Source organism: Gopherus flavomarginatus, chromosome 12, assembly GCF_025201925.1.
Source record: "Gopherus flavomarginatus isolate rGopFla2 chromosome 12, rGopFla2.mat.asm, whole genome shotgun sequence".
Lineage (NCBI taxonomy): Eukaryota > Metazoa > Chordata > Testudines > Testudinidae > Gopherus > Gopherus flavomarginatus.
Window position 1 is genome coordinate 31,766,537 of NC_066628.1, and position 17,480 is coordinate 31,784,016.

A 17,480-nucleotide genomic window follows, 5' to 3' on the forward strand; every position below is an offset into this window, starting at 1 on the left:
TTTGTATGTTTTAACCTTTCAGATAGGTGTCCACAGCATGGGATTGGCATCTAGAGCTATATTTGACTAATTTGAAGAAATACAACAAAACAATGAACATCCCCCAACACCACAGCACATGACTCTATAACATCTGATCATCCTGCAGCTACCTCAGTGAGAATCACCGTGGATTGCGTCTATTTACTCTTTGATTTATAACAAAATATTCTACGTGACTATGTCCTTATTGAGCAGTTTCAAATAAAATGTGAGAGAGGCTCTTTGCATATCTTAACCTCAGGAATGTGGCCTCTCTAGTTGTAAAGACGGAGCAGCACAGAATATGCCAGCAAAAGCTAATTAAAGTATAAGAAACAAACCCTGCTATCTGACTTGCCAAGTTGATAACGTGTACGCTATACTTGTTTAAAGATTCGATAAACTCTGTCCTTTATAGAAGAAATGCACTTTTAACATGACATACTGTAAACAGAATTCAAAGTATAACAGCTTACAATCCCAGGCAGCGCTGTAATGGACTTGTTGAGTAGTGACATTTCTTGGAACACTTGGCACATGTTGAATAATAGTGCGGTTGTGGTTAGACCAGATAAGGTTCAATACTATTAAAAGGGAATAAAGTGTTAGGGTTTTGATTGCATTAAGCCAAAATTTACAAACATGGATCTGAAATGTTTGACACACTCAGTAAAAGGGGGTCAGAAGGAAACATCTCTGGACAAGATGTGATATTGGGCTTTACAATATTTGTTTGTTTGTTTATGAGCCATAATGGATGGATTGTGAAAATCCATTTCAACAACTGTCTCTGAAGCAAAGTAAACTGTTTGCCACAAGTTAGTTTTTAAAAATAGAGCAGCTCAAACCAGAGTGTTCCAAAAGGCCCGTTGATATCGAACACAAAATCAGAAGGATAGTATACAATAGTTTGGCTTCTTCAAGTTAACTGTGTTCTACCCCCTGGTGTGGCGCTGACATGGGAGGATAAAACAACTCCATTAGGAGTCCATATCGCTTCACTGTAGTGTTCCTCACAAGCAGATGGAGCGGCTATTTAGCCAAATGCACCGTGACTCCTGGTTTATACATGAGCATCTGGGATGTTTCCTAATGTGATGTGATGTACAATGTACTCAAATTTATCAACTGTCCCACATGCAATTAGAGATTCTGATAAATAATTCGGTGGTAAAGGCCCCATAGCTGAACTGAAAAGCAGCAAGGCGTGAGGGGTCAAGTGTTTCCGCAGGATTTATATTTAACAAACAGAAAGCTGCCTACAAAGGAATGTCTCTATTGAGCTTTTGCAGAATTATTTTCAGACAGCAGGAGTTAGCTGAAGGAACAAGCTGAATAGCTAGTAACTTCTGCAGTCTTTGTTTTAACCAAAATGAATGTGACTGTAAAGCTGGAGTTAATAAAAAAAAGTTGTTTTTTAATTGCTCTGAGAAACAAAATATATGTGGAGATATTAATATACAATTTCCTGCTAATATACATTTTGATCTAAGGATAATATGCAGAATCAACATTTTTCTGTGAATGCTACAAAAGGACTTTAGTACCTTAGAATCATTTAATCAACATCTTATGCACACAGTGAATAGATAATTGAAATATAAGTACTGTCATCCATAGTCCCTTTGGGAAAGTGACACAGCAAGCATTATATCATTCCATTAGTCCATCCTTTGATGTGAGTTTTATTCTCATTAAACTGTGCTTTAGCCCCCAGGTTCTCCCCATCCCCCTCACCCCCCTATGACGTGGCTATGGAAGGAATTAAAGGGGGGAAAAAAGAGCCCCGCTGCTTAGAATGCATGGGCTACATTTTTACAAGTAATTGGACATGTCAAAAATATAAAGCTGCCTTTTTTATTTCTTATTTACCAAATGTAGCCAATGCCAACTTCCCCATCTTCTGAAAAACACGGGAAAGAAAAGGAACCCAGCAGGGGAAAAATGCACTTACTTGTTTTCAAATAATAATAAAAAAGCTTGCATACAGGCAGGATAAAAGTTGCTTGAAAAGGCTGCCGTGGTGGTGTCTGCTTTGAATTGTGCTCTGTTTAAACAAGACAAAAAAACTTCCCACCGAAAAAAGTAACATTTTTATCGCTTACAAAGATCTCAGGGCCGTCCCTTTAAAATGAAGTATTTTCTAAGCAAACACTGGAATGTTTTCCAGAGGGAAATAAGCATCTGATCTCTTATAATGATTATTTCTGAAGAATTACAGATTTATGGAGTTTTTGTTTTAACTTAAATACAGTGAAACCTGCCTGAAATGGCCACCCAAGGGACCAGAACAATCAGCCATTTAAGTAAAGGTTTAAGCTTTAAATGGGAACCAAAATTGTACTGAAACCTTGAGGAAACTTTAAAATGCTGGTTTAAGATAGTGGATTGCTACATCCGTAGTGCAGGTTTCAGTGTAAACCAAAGTCATAAACTTCTCTCATATACACCAATGTGATTCCATTGACCTCAGCAGAGTTACTCCTGGTTTACACTGGAGTTAGTGAGAAGAGAATCATTCTCCTTACACATTAATTACGGAAGAGACAGGTTTGTAACCCATATGACATTTCTTCAGCATATTCTTGTTTTGCTAAACTGTTAGTAGGCCTGCCACAGACAACCAAATCTGTGAAAAGCCTTACATTGATTAATTGGGCTTGATTTGTTGCTGAGCTTTACCAATCCTGGATCTCAACACAATCTTAAATAAATACAGAACATCTAACCCATTAGAGTGTTCCACCAGTTTATGCAATCCCCAGCCTATATATTTGCAAATGTATTGCAAATGTTTGTATTTGCAGCAGCTCAGAAATGGTAAAGTTTATTCTCGGATGATGTAACCCAATCAATTTAAATTGACAGACTGGTAGGACAGCAGGTCTTTTCTGTTTGATTCTCCAAAGCTGTGGGCTTATGAGCTAAACTGGTCAAAATTGACACTCGAGTCATACACGTCAAAAAGTGGAAAAGCTTTGTGTGTTAATAATTGTATCAACTGTTAATAATGGCTGTAAGAACCAAGGAGGCAAAATACACGAAGTATCTGTTAGTGCATTGTAAAAGTGAGGGGGTAATAAAAGTCCCAGGAAATATATTTATCAAACTAAATTAATATTTAATTAATTTCTGCAAATATCTGAGGCATTATCAGGACTGGTTAAGTAGTGTCTTCTGCCAAATTAAGTGCCAAGAATTTGAGTTTATTAAAACACACATGAAAAAGCCACAGTCAAGAGTGCAATTTTTTTTTGCGGAGTAGCTTCCAATTATATTTTAAGTAATTATATTAAAGTAAGTTAATTATGACTTGTCCGACAGGTCAATTGTTCCCAGCCCTTTTGAGCCAATTCTAGGACTTCAGTTGTACCATTCACCACTGGGTGCACCCCGACCTACAGCAGAATCCTGCCTGTTCCAAACCTGTGCTGTGCTCTATGGCCTGGTGCAAAGCCATGTAATTAAAGGTGGAGCTGGTATGGGGAGAGTGTAATGTTCTGATCCCACAGTGGAATCTGCACCCTTATCCTCCAACAGAACTCCAAGCCAAAGAGACTCAGTGCAAGTGTAATGGTAGCTATTGCAAAAACCTGAAGTACCAGCACCGATGGATGTACAAGGAACTAGGAACCACTGAAATAGTAAATTATTCAGAACAGAAGATTTAGCGATATTTAAAGACGAAAACCTAAATTTGTTCTCCTGAAGAAATGTGTTCCTGTATTAGCTTTTTATGAGTGCTTAGCATAGCTAGTCCAACTGTATTATAGTGCATGAAAACAGCTGCTATTTAACAAACTAAATACATAAGTGTGTGGTAGCAGGAAAGTCAAGACCATCATCTTCAACCTATAATGGATCACGATGCTTGTCTTACTAGAAGAGGGAAACTAAACTAACACCAGTTGCTGGTGCTAGCATAAGAGATTTATGTAAACCAATCTGCAAGAAAATCAAATCCATCGTCTTAAAAAAGTATGGAATAAATCATACTGAACAGGAAACTAAAAAGAACGGCTGCTGCCATTTCATTGAAATCAAAGGTTTGTGTGTGTGGAAATTCTTCCTATCAATTACATAAACACAGTTCACAGCAGGAAAAACAACAACTGTTTTTATAATGTGGAACATAAATATGCTCAATGAGTTTAACACTGCAACCAGGTATAAGGAACATTTTAAGTAGTCTGTTTCCAAACAGGACTTGAGGGGTCAGAATAGGGAAGAGGACATGTGGGCAGGCTAGGATGACGGATAGTGCTTTGCAGCATGCTGCATTCAGTTCTACTTTTGTTATTTTTGCAACAGGATGCCCAGCCTGAGCCTGAATGTCTACACTGCAATTTTATAGCCCCATAGCCTGAGCCCCGCAAGCCCGAGTCAGCTGAAACAGGCCAATTGCAGGTCATTTATAGCAATGTAGACATACCCTTGAGGGCAAATCCACCCACTAGTTCTTGCAGAGGTGTCCTGGGAGCAGAATCAGTGCAGTTTTTCTATGCAAGGGGCTGGAGGACTGTGTTTGGGGCTTGTGAAAGATTATGCATGTGTGCCCCCTATGGCATAGGCTCCAACTTGGCCGGGGCTTCGTGCATCACCGCATGTTCTGTTTGTATGGCTGCAGGGTCAGGCCAGTGATCTCACAGCACGGGCACTGATGTAGCTCTGCAGGTGCTCCAGTGAGTATGAAGGAGGATTCTTCCTCCAAAACTCACCCTCCCAGAGATCGTATCTGCACAGCTCGCTCACCATTCAATGAAGACTGTTCTATAGAACTAGCTGGTTTATGATTTGTAACCTTTAGAATACCCCTCACCCCTAATTTACACTGTGATCAGTGTAATACGATTTTCCAGTTTAGAGTAAAGAAAAACCCTATTCCCAGGCATTCATAGACTGAATAATGATGGAAAACGATCTGCACTCCATAAAACAACCTTGTTGTCAAGGGCCCTCTCTTGTGAAGTGCTGAGAATTCTCACTGAAGTATATGGGAATTGCAAGCACTCAGAACTTGGTAGGAGGAGCTCAGGTGTGGGCCCTATGAAATCTTAGAAGCAAAGTGGACACATAAGTAAATGGGTATAAGGTAGTGAAGCTCAGGGAGTAGGATTACTTTAAACATGCAGAGAGGAAAGGCAGAAAATGTTAGAAACAAGTTCAATTAAAATACCACCCTCCCCAGTTTTTCTTAACCTGCTATGGCTAAACTTGGGACGGAAACCCCAAATAGATCACAATGAAAAATATGAGGAAGAATGAGACAGTGAAGTAATAATTTCACTAATATACTAAACAATTTTCTAAAAGTACTTTCATAAATTAGCTCATTTACAGGAAATACACAGCATACAAATGGCTTATATGGGGACGGGATGGCTCAAGAGAACAGCATTTTTAGGTATCAGTTTGATTCCTGCCCAAGTTGGCAGCAATTGAGGATGGTTTTCAGAGTTCAGTAGCCTCTCTAAAGTAAGTTGGTACTCTCAGCACAGCTCCTTAGTGGGAAGATGTCCATGTCAAAGGCACTATCCCAACTGGGAGCCACTGTTGAGAGCTTTTGCAGAGAGCCCAAGGATCACACGAGTCAGGCCGTGCAGATTTAACTACCTTCTCATCCCTAAAAGGGAATCCTTTAGCTCAGAAATGAAGCACACTTTGGAAGATCACTGATCACTGCTGCCTAGCCTGTGTTAATAGTTTGCACTCAGATGCCACAGTGAGGGGTTAGTTAAAGTGACTGGAACAGAAGAGAATTAAAACGTATGCCAAACGCTTCAGTGTAAAAGCAACCAAAAAAAGTCAGAACCAGACTAAAAATGATTTAAACACATTTTAAGCACATGGGCAAGAACTCAGTGCATGCATCCAAAACTTTTGGATCCATTCCCAGAGCCAAGACACCAGTCTTTTAAAAACAATTTATCCATCTCTGTCTAGTCTGTTTTGACTAGTCTTTAGTATAACCACTTAAGAATTTTATTTATCCAGCATGGAAAGAAAGAGGTTCAAAGAACACTAGGGAATATGTGGCAAAATATAACATGGTTGGATCACTTCCACTGGATTATACTACTCTGCTGTACCACTGAAGAAACGATCTCATACAAGGACTGAATGCATGCTCAAAGTCTACAGGGAATTAGGTCAACATCATTCAAGGTAAGTGACACTTTAAATAACTTTAAATTAGCTGTTGACAGTCAGGTACATAGATTGATGAGTGATTACACGAGGTCCCCAACATTATCATTTTGTGGTGGAAGGGAATATGCAAAAAAAAGAAGAAAGATAAGAAAGTTTAAAGTATAATAAATATGGTTTTGCCCATCTGTAATGCCCTCAAACAACAGTGAAGTTTATTTCAGGATGCTGGAAACTTGTAAAACAAATTGCTCTCCCTAAATCAAGAATTTTTAAAAAAGTTTTCCAATTATGCTAACTTGGGACCAGGAATATTATAGGCAATGCTAATACAGAGTGATACAAAACTCTCTACTGAGTATGACTGGGATGAAGAAAGGAAGATTTCTTCTTTTTTTTTCAAGTTACTTGGCCAAATACAGACCTGATGTAAGTGAGCAGTGATATACTAGTATATAGTAGGTGCGAAATTTGGCGCATTCTGTGCTTGAGACACATCTTCATTACAATATTCCTTAAAATGTGCTTTTAAATACAATTAACTAAATCTTAGGAATCTGTAATTAGCACCATCTTATAGAGCTAATCAGAACAAGTTTATTGAAGCACTCCAACTATTTACAATGAGACTGAATTTAGCCCCAGGGTTCACTTTACTATTTTGTCTCAATTTTCTTGTAATTTCATCCATCACTTTTTTCCAGTCCTCCAAAGGTGATGGATAAAACACAGAAATAAATAGGACCAACAGTTCATAGAACCCTATGGGAAAACGTAATTTTGTTATAAATAATCCTTGGCACAAATCATGGAAATGCTATACTAAAATTGTTTGTTGAATCATTTATGAATGAAGGCTTCATTTTAAATTTGCAAATAAGGTGTAATGTTTTTTTAAAAGTTTGGAACCCAATCCTCGAGAAACAGAACAGACATGCAAACAGAAATCAGGGTTGCTATAAGTGTCTTTTCAAACGGGAGCCCCATGGGATGCTAGATTTTTATTTGTATTTATGGAAAGCAGAAGATAACATGTTATAAAATTCTTTTCTTAAAAAGTCACCATCTCAGTTTTATTCTGGCTTTATGATTTACCAAATGGAAAATGGAAGTTGTACTCTATAAAGCAACCAAAGAAGTATAAGAGTTTTTATATGGGTAACTTTTAGCAGCTCCCCCTATGGGCACTCTACAAAATTGCAATAGGCTCCACTCACTTTTTCTCAAGTGATAAATGAATGCATATATCATGTACAAATGAGATAATTAAAACGCTGTAAGAGGGAAAGCGGGACAAAGAGGAACCAATGAAAAGGAAACATTCTAAATTTTTTTCAAAATTAAAAATCTGAGGGTTTATTGTTACAAATTAAGAGATAAAGTTCAATTGGATGTAACCCTTCTGCAAAACTCTACCTTACATTTGGCATGCACTGGTTTCAGAAGATGGAATTCTGTTGTCTCATGAAGAATACAAGAAACATAGGATGCAAAGCTGTTTCCTTTCCAAAGTATAAGGTTAAGTAAAAATTCAATAGAGATTTAATTAAGTATGCTAGTTTGTTTCCTCTCTTTCTGAGAACTTAATGCACAAAATATAACAAAAGCTACCATGTAAACTGATGACTTTCTACTTGATTTACATTATAGAGTTCAGTCTGATTGCAGCCCTGAATCCTGACCCTCTGGTAAGTGCTTTAGATTCAACATGTTCCGTTTGGGGGTAATTACAACATCCCTGTAACTTATTTTTTTAAACTTAAATGACTGGTACATACTTTTAACCATAACTACATCTTAACTTAGTTTTTTGTTTGTAATCAGGTACTTGTTTCAGTGGTACTTAGGGTATATTGGGTGAGCAGCTCTGGAATACCATGCTTAGATGTGACACAATTAGGGTTCAGTAAACAGCAACGACAAACAATCCAGACATTACAAAATAAACATTTTCTCAACCATAGCTCATTCCTAATGGAAAGATGCTTATAAAACAAGGGACAGATTTTCAGAAGTGCTCAGCACCCAACAGCCCCTACTGAGAACATAGGGAGCGCCCTTTAAATTTACCATGTACTTAGTAGTCTGAAACTAAAATGAGAGAGGTCAAAGCAATATGCCTGGACAGCACCCTGGTACGCACTCCAACAGCAGCAGGGTCTGAAGATTGAACTCCTCATCAGGGCATTAGTCTCTGTACCTCCCCGATGCCTCCCTGATACCACGCTGTCCCATCTCGCCTCACTTCGCTCCCCTGCTCCCCTCAATCTTCCATACTGATTTCTAGCTAGTAGACTTAGTCCTTTGGCTAGTGATGGAGTACTAATTTTACAAAGCCCCATATGAAATCATCTAAACAGATTTAGATGGATTTCCTGCTCCTTTTAACAATAGATATTGGTGGAATCACAATTTTTATTTAGCACATAAGGGAGCAACAGTTAGGATCAGCGGCTGATTTCTAAATAAAGCTCAGTAGTCTGCTTTTGTCTGAGAGATTGCATGGGCTCATCACAAAACACATGCAGATGGTAACTTTTGATTACCACATCTACAAAGGCCCCTATGCAATAACCACTATCCAATATTTGAAAGAAGAATTTCATTATCCTGACAAACTCCTCCTGGGACTATTACAAACTTTCAGAGTTATCAAAACACAAAGAGTGGCATCTCTTTCTTTGTCTTTTATCTGCACGTTGAAATATCTGCTTATCTAAACAGACCAAGGGAGAAGACATATAAAAGGAACAATAGGTTCATTTCTCATTACAGGGAACAGGTGTGGGCAGCCTTACCTGATCTGTCCTCGCACCAGGGGTCTGTTTTTTGTCCTGTTCATATTTGAGTCAAAGGGAACCTCAAAGAACTGTATAAAAGAAAAAGAAAGGATTGAAAGGATGCCGGAGATCATACCAAGCGTAGAATGTACTGTCTGTTTTTACAGGTACTTTAATCTTGATTTTTGAAGGTTCAGAATAACAATTAAAATGGCAAACTCCCTTTTACATTAGCTTTGATAGTCTAGATTAGTACTTTTGGCTTCACCTTAAAAAGAAAACTACCTGGAAGACAAATATATTTGTAATGAGTCCATAACAGTTAAACATTTGAAGAAAAGCCCAACTTCAATTTCTGCTCTTGATAAGTTACATATATACACACAACTGCCCCCAGTTGTACATTATGCAAACAGTCCTTGCAAATACGGTGTTTCTGGTTTTGCAAGATGAATGCTATAAATATTTTCAAGATCATCCAACTTCTGAGAACCCATGACCCACTCAAAAATCAATCAACTCTGGTAAACGCTACTGCAACTACATGTAGCATCTAGTGGTATGATAAATGGTAAAAGAAGAAGCCATATGGAATTATTTAGTGTGACAACCCAACACGACTGCCTATGTGAAAAGTAAAGGCTGCTATCATGCTATGAACTCCAGTGGGGTTTTATTGGATAATGTTTTAAGAATTTTATTAAAGCCAAACCCAGTTTACCATATAGCAAGACCCTGTAAAGCTATTTAGATTTCAATAAGCTCATGACATAAAACAACCAAGGTCATTTTTCAGTGTTTCACCAATACACCAGTGCTTACTGGACACCAACCTCTATCTGTAGAATGAACACTTGGGGCAAGATACAAGTTATATGAGACATAAATACATGGAAAAAGTAATGATGTAATGAAATGTATGATTCTGAACAAAGCCTGAATGATTGAATACTGTTGCCTGCAGATAGATGCTCGACATTTGATGGGCTGGACTGTGCTATTGTTTAGCCAGTATACCTTATTTAGCCACCTTGAGGTAAAATGAACAAACATCTTAATTTTGACAATGCCACATTACTGGCCTGGCTACTGTGCCAAAGGCAAGCTGCTATCCCCATTACAAAGTCAAAAAACTCATGTGCGATCTGTGCAGAAGGCTAGAATATGTCAAAAAATGGTTCAGACATCACAACCCTCAACCATTTTGTGACTTTAGTTTCTCACTTTTGCAAAATTATAGATTATAATTAATAAAATCACATATATAGTGCTGTTAATTTACAAGGCATAATCATTTATGTCACAGTAGCGTCTCACAATGAGAGCCTTGTGCTAGGAGCTGTAAAAGACTATGTCTTCACTAGAAACACTGCAGCTGAGTCCTCTGTAGTGCTTCAGTGTAAACACTCACTACAGCAATGTGAGGGGTTCTCTGTTGCTGTAAAAACAACAAGGAGTCCTTTTGGCACCTTAGAAACTAACGAATTTATTTTGGCATAAGCTTTTGTGGGCTAAAACCCACTTCATCAGATGTATGGACTGGAAAATACAGTAAAGAGGTATAAATACAAAGCACATGAAAAGATGGGAGTTGCCTTACCAAATGGGAGGGGGTCAGTGCTAATGAGTCAATTCAATTAAGGTGGATGCGGGCTAGTCTAAACGGTTGACAAGAAGAGGTGAAAATCACTTCAAGATAGGTTGTAGAAGGACAATCCCTCATTCTCACAGACCTTGGGAGACAGGCCAGTCCTCGCTTACAGACAGCCTCCCAACCTGAAGCAAATACCCACCACAAAACAAAAACACTACCCCAAGAACCAAACCCTTCAACAAACCCCGGTGCCAACTCTGTCTGCATATCTATTCAAGGGACACCATTATAGGACTTAACCACATCAGCCACACCATCAGGGCTCGTTCACCTGCACATCTACCAATGTGATATATGCCATCATGTGCCAGCAATGCCCCCCTGCCATGTACATTGGCCAAACTGGACAGTTTCTACGCAAAAGAATAAATGGACACAAATCAGACATCAAGAATTATAACATTCAAAAACCAGTGGGAGAACACTTCAATCTTCCTGGACACTCAATAACAGACCTAAATATGGCAATTCTTCAACAAAAAAGCTTCAGAAAGAGACTCCAATGAGAAACAGCAGAACTGGAATTAATTTGCAAACTGGACACCATCAAATTTGGTCTGAATAAAGACTGAGAGTGGATGGGTCACTACAAAAACTAATTCCCGCCTGCTAATACTCACGCCTTCTTGTTAACTGTTTGAAATGGGCCACCTTTATTACATTGGCCTCATTAGCACTACAAACGTGATTTCCACTCGTTCTTGTCAACTGTTGAGAACAGCCCACTTCCACCTTCACTGAATTGGCTTGTTAGCACTGACTCCCCACTTGGTAAGGGAACTCCCATCTTTTCATGTGCTGTGTATTTATACTTCTCTACTGTATTTTTCACTCCATGCATCTGATGAAGTGGGTTTCAGCCCACAAAAGCTTATGCCCAAATAAATTTGTTAGGCTTTCAGGTTCCACGAGGACTCCTTGTTGTTTTTGCTGATACAGACTAACATGGCTACCACTCTGAAATCTGTTCCTGTAGTTAATCTACCTCCCTGAGAGACAGTAGTTAGGTTGATGGGAGAATTCTTCTGTAGACCTAGTGCTGTCTACACTGGAAGTTAGATTGGCTTAACTATGTCACTCGGGGGTTCGATTTTTCACACCCCTGAGTGACATAGTGGGTTCAACCTAATGTTTTAGTTAAAGCCTGGCCAACGATACTTGCCCTGTCCTTAATGATTTACAAAGGATCTGGAACATAACAAATACAAGAGATGTTGAGAGGAAGGGAAGAGGGGCTCGCTTGGAGAAAGATCTGAAGAACAGAAAATATGCTTTGAGAGACAGACTGTTCCAGGCAATAGAAAGTAACATCGTGGAAGCCACAAAGTCAAAAATGAAAGATGATGCTGAAGCAAGGAATGAAGTGAAAGGAAAGGGATGAATACAGGAAGCAAGAGGAATATAGGGAGAAATGGGAGCAGAGAGATATGTAGGAGCAAAATTACATGGGGCCTTATAGGTGAGAAGCAGCAGCAGCTTGGATTTTACATGATAAGAGAGGGATTCAAGGAGGGACTGATATAGTTCATGTAGTGGACGAAAAGATGACTTTGGCACTAGCATCTTGGGGACTGGAGGTGGAGAGGTAGAAGTCAGAAAGGAGAAGGGTACAGCCATCAAGGCAAGTGATGAGCAGATGCAAAGAAATGTTTTAGCAGTGAAGGCAGTCTATATAATACAGATCCATACACAAGAACTAAAACAATTTGTACTTATCACTTGCAGGACTTAATCTCATATTGTACATTAAGTTCTTCTCCACTGGAAGCTTTGAAAGACTCCCATCTCACGCGTTACATTATGTATTGTAATAGCACTGGCCAGTTCCACCATGGAACAAGTTAAAGAGATTATTCCATTATAAATCCCTGTTTTATGTGGCCACAATCCGGAAAAAATAAAATCTGGAATGAAATGTAGCACAAGTGGTCTTTGACCCTGAATGAATCTTTTCCATCACATTAAAAAAAGAACAACCACCAACCCTGCAGCTGTAGAGTATTTAGGCCGAGCTGGTAGAGACACCTATAGTTGCTTAACACTTTCCATTATAAGACCCTGTTTTAAATTGCTTATAAATTTGGCAAACTTTACACATTCAGGCTGAAATTTTCCATGCCAGCGTCTGCCTGAGGCTCGATTTTTCTAGAAAGCTGCAACTATTTCCAAGAATGAAGAAAAATAAGTTTTGGGGATTTTTTTTTTTTTTGCTCATGTTAAAATGTTCTACAACTGCTCAACTGAGAAGCTCTAGTGCCTCTACACTTTGAGCAAGAACTAGAAATTTGGCAAAGGGGTCGCTCTCATGTCAGGGACGTGTATTTTGCCATGGCTGTGAAAGTCTACTAAAGTCTGGCCAAGTAACAAGCTTCTAAAAATGGCAGTTTGCACATGCCCAGGAGAGGTTTTCCTGCCGTTGCTCTGCCCGCTGCAGCTGTGGCGCCAGATATCAGAACTGAGGCCTGGTCTACACTATGATTTTAAGTCAAATTTAGCAGCGTTATCTCGATTTAAGCCTGGACCCATCCACACAATAAAGCCGTTTTTATCGACTTAAAGGGCTCTTTAAATCAATGTCTTTACTCCACCTCTGACGAGGGGATTAGCACTGAAATCAGCCTTGCCAGGTTGAATTTGGGGCAGTGTGGACGCAATTCGATGGTATTGGCCTCTGGGAGCTATCCCAGAGTGCTCCCATTGTGACAGCGCTCTCAACTCTGATGCACTGGCCAGGTAGACAGGAAAAGGCCCGCGAACTTTTGAATCTCATTTCCTTTTTGGCCAGAGTGGAGAGGTGCAGGTGAGTGCAGATCTCATCAGATCTCATCAGCAGTGGTGACTATGATGGAGACCCAGGACGCAAAAGAGCTCCAGCATGGACCGAATGGGAGGTACAGGATCTGACCACTGTATGGGGAGATGAATCTGCGCTAGCTGAACTCCGTTCCAGTAAATGAAATGCTAAAACATTAGAAAAAGTCTCAAAGGGCATGAAGGACAGAGGCTGTAACAGGGACGCACAGCAGTGCCAGGTGAAAATTAAGGAGCTAAGGCAAGCCTACGTAAAAACCAGAGAGGCAAACGGCCGCTCCGGATCAGAGCCCTGAACATGCCGCTTCTACGATGACCTGCATGCCATGCTAGGGGGTGCAGCCACATTACCCAAACTCTGTGCTTTGACTCCGTCAATGGAGAATCATGCAACAGGGAAGTGAGTTTTGGGGATGAGGAAGATGATGATGAAGAGATTGAAGATAGCTCACAGCAAGGAAGTGGAGAAACTGGTTTCCCCAATAGCCAAGATGTTTTCCAACCTGGACATGGAGCCAGTAACCACCGAACCCACCCAAGGCGTGCTCCCGGACCCTGAAGGCGGAGAAGGGACCTCTGGTGAGTGTGCCTTTGTAAATATTACACATGGTTTAAAAGCAAGCATGTTTAATGATTAATTTTCCCTGGCATTCACGGACAATACAGCTACTGGAAAAGTCTGTTAACGTGTATGGGGATGGAGCAGAAATCCTACAGGGACATCTCCATAGAGCTCTCCTGGATGTACTCCCAAAGCCTTTGCAAAAGGTTTCTGAGGAGGGCAGCTTTATTCCATCCGCCAGGGTAGGATACTTTACAACACCAGGCCAGTAGCACGTAGTCGGGAATCATTGCATAATAAAGCATGGCAGCGTATGGTCCCGGTGTTTGCTGGCATTCAAACAACATCCGTTCTTTATTTTGCTGTGTTATCCTCAAGAGAGTGATATCAGTCATGGTCACTTAGCTGAAATAGGGTGCTTTTATTAAGGGGACATTCAGAGGTGCCCGTTTCTGCTCAGCTGTTTGGCTGTGGCTGAACAGAAATGTTCCCAGCTGTTAGCCACGCGGTGGGGGGAGAGGTGAAGCGTGAGTGATCTCTCACACCGAACCGGCAGACCCTCAATACAAGAGGCAAAATGCGACCTTGTAACGAAAGCACACGTGCTGTGTAATGTGAACAGCAAGGTTTAACGTGAGAGTGTGTACCCATTTTGCTCTAAAATGTGTCTTTTTCACCACTCTCCCTTTTCCTCCACCAGCTACAAATGTTTCTCCTTCGCAGAGGCTAGTGAAGATTAGAAGGTGAAAAAAACGCACTGGGGATGAAATGTTCTCTGAGCCTCTGCTGTCCTCCCACACTGACAGAGCACAGCAGAATGCATGGAGGCAATGTCAGACTGCAGGAAAGCACAATACGAATGCTAGGAGAGGTGGCAGGCTGAAGATGATAGGTGGCATCAGCTTGCTGACAGAAGGCAAGAGTCGATGCTCAGGCTGCTGGAAGATCAAACTCATAGGCTCCAGCGTATGGTTGAGCTGCAGGAAAGGCAGCAGGAGCACAGACCGCTGCTACAGCCCTATGTAACCAACAGCCTTCCTCCCCAAGTTCCATTGCCTCCTCACCCAGATGCCCAAGAACACAGTACGGGGGCCTCCAGCCACCCAGCTACTCCACCCCAGAGGATTGCCCAAGCAACAGAAGGCTGGCCTTCAATAAGTTTTAAAGTTTTTAAGTTTTAAAGTGCAGTGTGGCCTTGTCCTTCCCTCCTCCCCAATCCCACCCAGTGCTTCCCTCCTCCTCCACCCCTCCCAGATACCTTGGCAGTTATCCCCTTATTTGTGTGATGAATTAATAAAGAATCCATGAATGTGAAGCAACAATGACTTTATTGTCTCCGCAAGCAGCGATCAAAGGGGGGAGGGGAGGGTGGCTAGCTTACAGGGAAGTACAGTGAACCAAGGAAGGTGGGGGGGTCATCAAGGAGAAACAAACAGCACTTTCACACTGGAGCCTGGCCTGTCATGAAACTGGTTTTCAAAGCTTTTCTGATGCGCACCGCGCCCTCCTGTACTCTTCTAACCGCCCTGGTGTCTGGTTGCATGTAATCAGTGGCCAGGCGATTTGCCTTAACCTCCCATCCCACCATAAATGTCTCTCCCTTACTCTCACAGATACTGTGCAGCGCACAGCAAGCAGTAATAACAATGGGAATATTGGTTTCGCTGAGGTTTATCCGAGTCAGTAAACTGCGCCAGCGAGCTTTTAAACATCCAAATGCACATTCTACCACCATTCTGCACTTGCTCGGCCTATAGTTGAACAGCTCCTGACTACTGTCCAGGCTGCCTGTGTACGGCTTCATGAGCCATGGCATTAAGGGGTAGCCTGGGTCCCCAAGGATAACTATAAGCATTTCAACATCCGCAATGGTTATTTTCTGGTCTGCGAAGAAAGTCTCTTCCTGCAGCTTTTGAAACAGACCAGAGTTCCTGAAGATGCGAGTGTCATGTACCTTTCTCGGCCATCCCACGTTGATGTTGGTGAAACGTCCTTTGTGATCCACCAGTGCTTGCAGCAGCATTTGAAAGTACCCCTTTCAGTTTATATACTCGCTGGCTTGGTGCTCTGGTGCCAAGATAGGGATATGGGTTCCGTCTATCGCCCCACCACAGTTAGGGAATCTCATTGCAGCAAACCATCCACTATGACCTGCACATTTCCCAGAGTCACTACCCTTGATATCAGTAGATCTTTGATTGTGTGGGCTATTTGGATCACAGTAGATTTGCCCACTCCAAATTGATGCTCGACTCTGCTGTCTGGCATTGCAAGCTTCCAAGGGCTATCGCCACTCGCTTCTCAACTGTGAGGGCTGTTCTCATCTTGGTATTCTGGCACTCAGGGCAAGGGAAAGCAAGTCACAAAGTTCCATGAAAGCGCCCTTACACATGCAAAAGTTTTGCAGCCACTGGAAATCGTCCCAGACCTGCAACACTATGCGGTCCCACCAGTCTGTGCTTGTTTCCCGGGCCCAGAATCGGTGTACCACAGCATGAACTTGCCCCATTAACACCATGATGTGCACATTGCTGGGGCCCGTACTTTCCGAGAAGTCTATGTCCATGTCTATGTCCTCATCACTCTTGTCACCGTGCTGCCGTCGACTCCTCGCCTGGTTTTGCTTTGGCAGGTTCTGGTCTGCATATACTCCAGGATAATGTGCGTGGTGTTTACAGTGCTTTTAATTGCTGTGGTGATCTGAGCAGGCTCCATGATCCCAGTGCTATGGCATCTGGGCTGAAAAAAGGCCGCAAAACAATTATCTGCTCTGACGGAGGGAGGGGCGACTGACAACATGGCTTACAGGGAATTAAAGTCCACAAAGGGGGTGGCTTTGCATCAAGAAGAAACACAAACAACTGTCACACAGAATGGCCCCCTCAAGGATCGAACTCAAAACTCTGGTTTTAGAAGGCCGTTGATTTCCTGGTGGGAGGGAGGAAGCAAATAAATACAAAACAAATCCGGTCTATTTCTTGTTTTGATCCACTCCATCTTTCTTTTACATCTTTAGGGTGGCAGCAGACGGTGCAGTTCGACTGCTAGTCATCATCATCTCCTGGGTGCTCGGCAGAAGATAGGATTGACCTGGCTGAGTCACTCCCATGTCTGCCCAGGTGCCCCTGACTGACCTCACCAAGGTCAGTTAAAAGAGCTCCCAGGAATACGAAGATGACAGCTACTAGTCGTAACGTACTGTCTTCTGCCAAAAGGCAATGAGCTGCTGATGTGTAGCAATGCAGTCTCACGTCTGCCAGCACCCAGGAGTGTGGGCTCCATGCTTTCCATGGTATGGTGTCTGCACAGGTAACCTAGGAAAAAAGGCGCAAAACGATTGTCTGCTGTTGATTTCAAAGGGGGAGGGGGCTGACGACATGTACCCAGAATCACCTGCAACACTGTTTTTGCGCCATCAGGCTTTGGGATCTCAACCCAGAATTCCAAGGGACGCGGAGACCACGGAACTGTGGGATAGCTACCCAGAGTGCAACGCTCTGGAAGT

General features: G+C 41.6%; 1 protein-coding gene across 3 annotated transcripts in view; it reads right to left on the reverse strand.

The window, feature by feature from the left end:
- Positions 1-17,480, reverse strand: part of LOC127032236 (protoheme IX farnesyltransferase, mitochondrial) — a 157,296-nt gene that overhangs the window by 38,281 nt on the left and 101,535 nt on the right. For all 3 annotated transcript variants that reach the window (XM_050919372.1, XM_050919373.1, XM_050919374.1), the window contains one exon: positions 8,967-9,037. In XM_050919372.1, the coding sequence (XP_050775329.1) occupies positions 8,967-9,037 (71 nt within the window). The remainder of the gene's footprint in view (positions 1-8,966; positions 9,038-17,480) is intronic.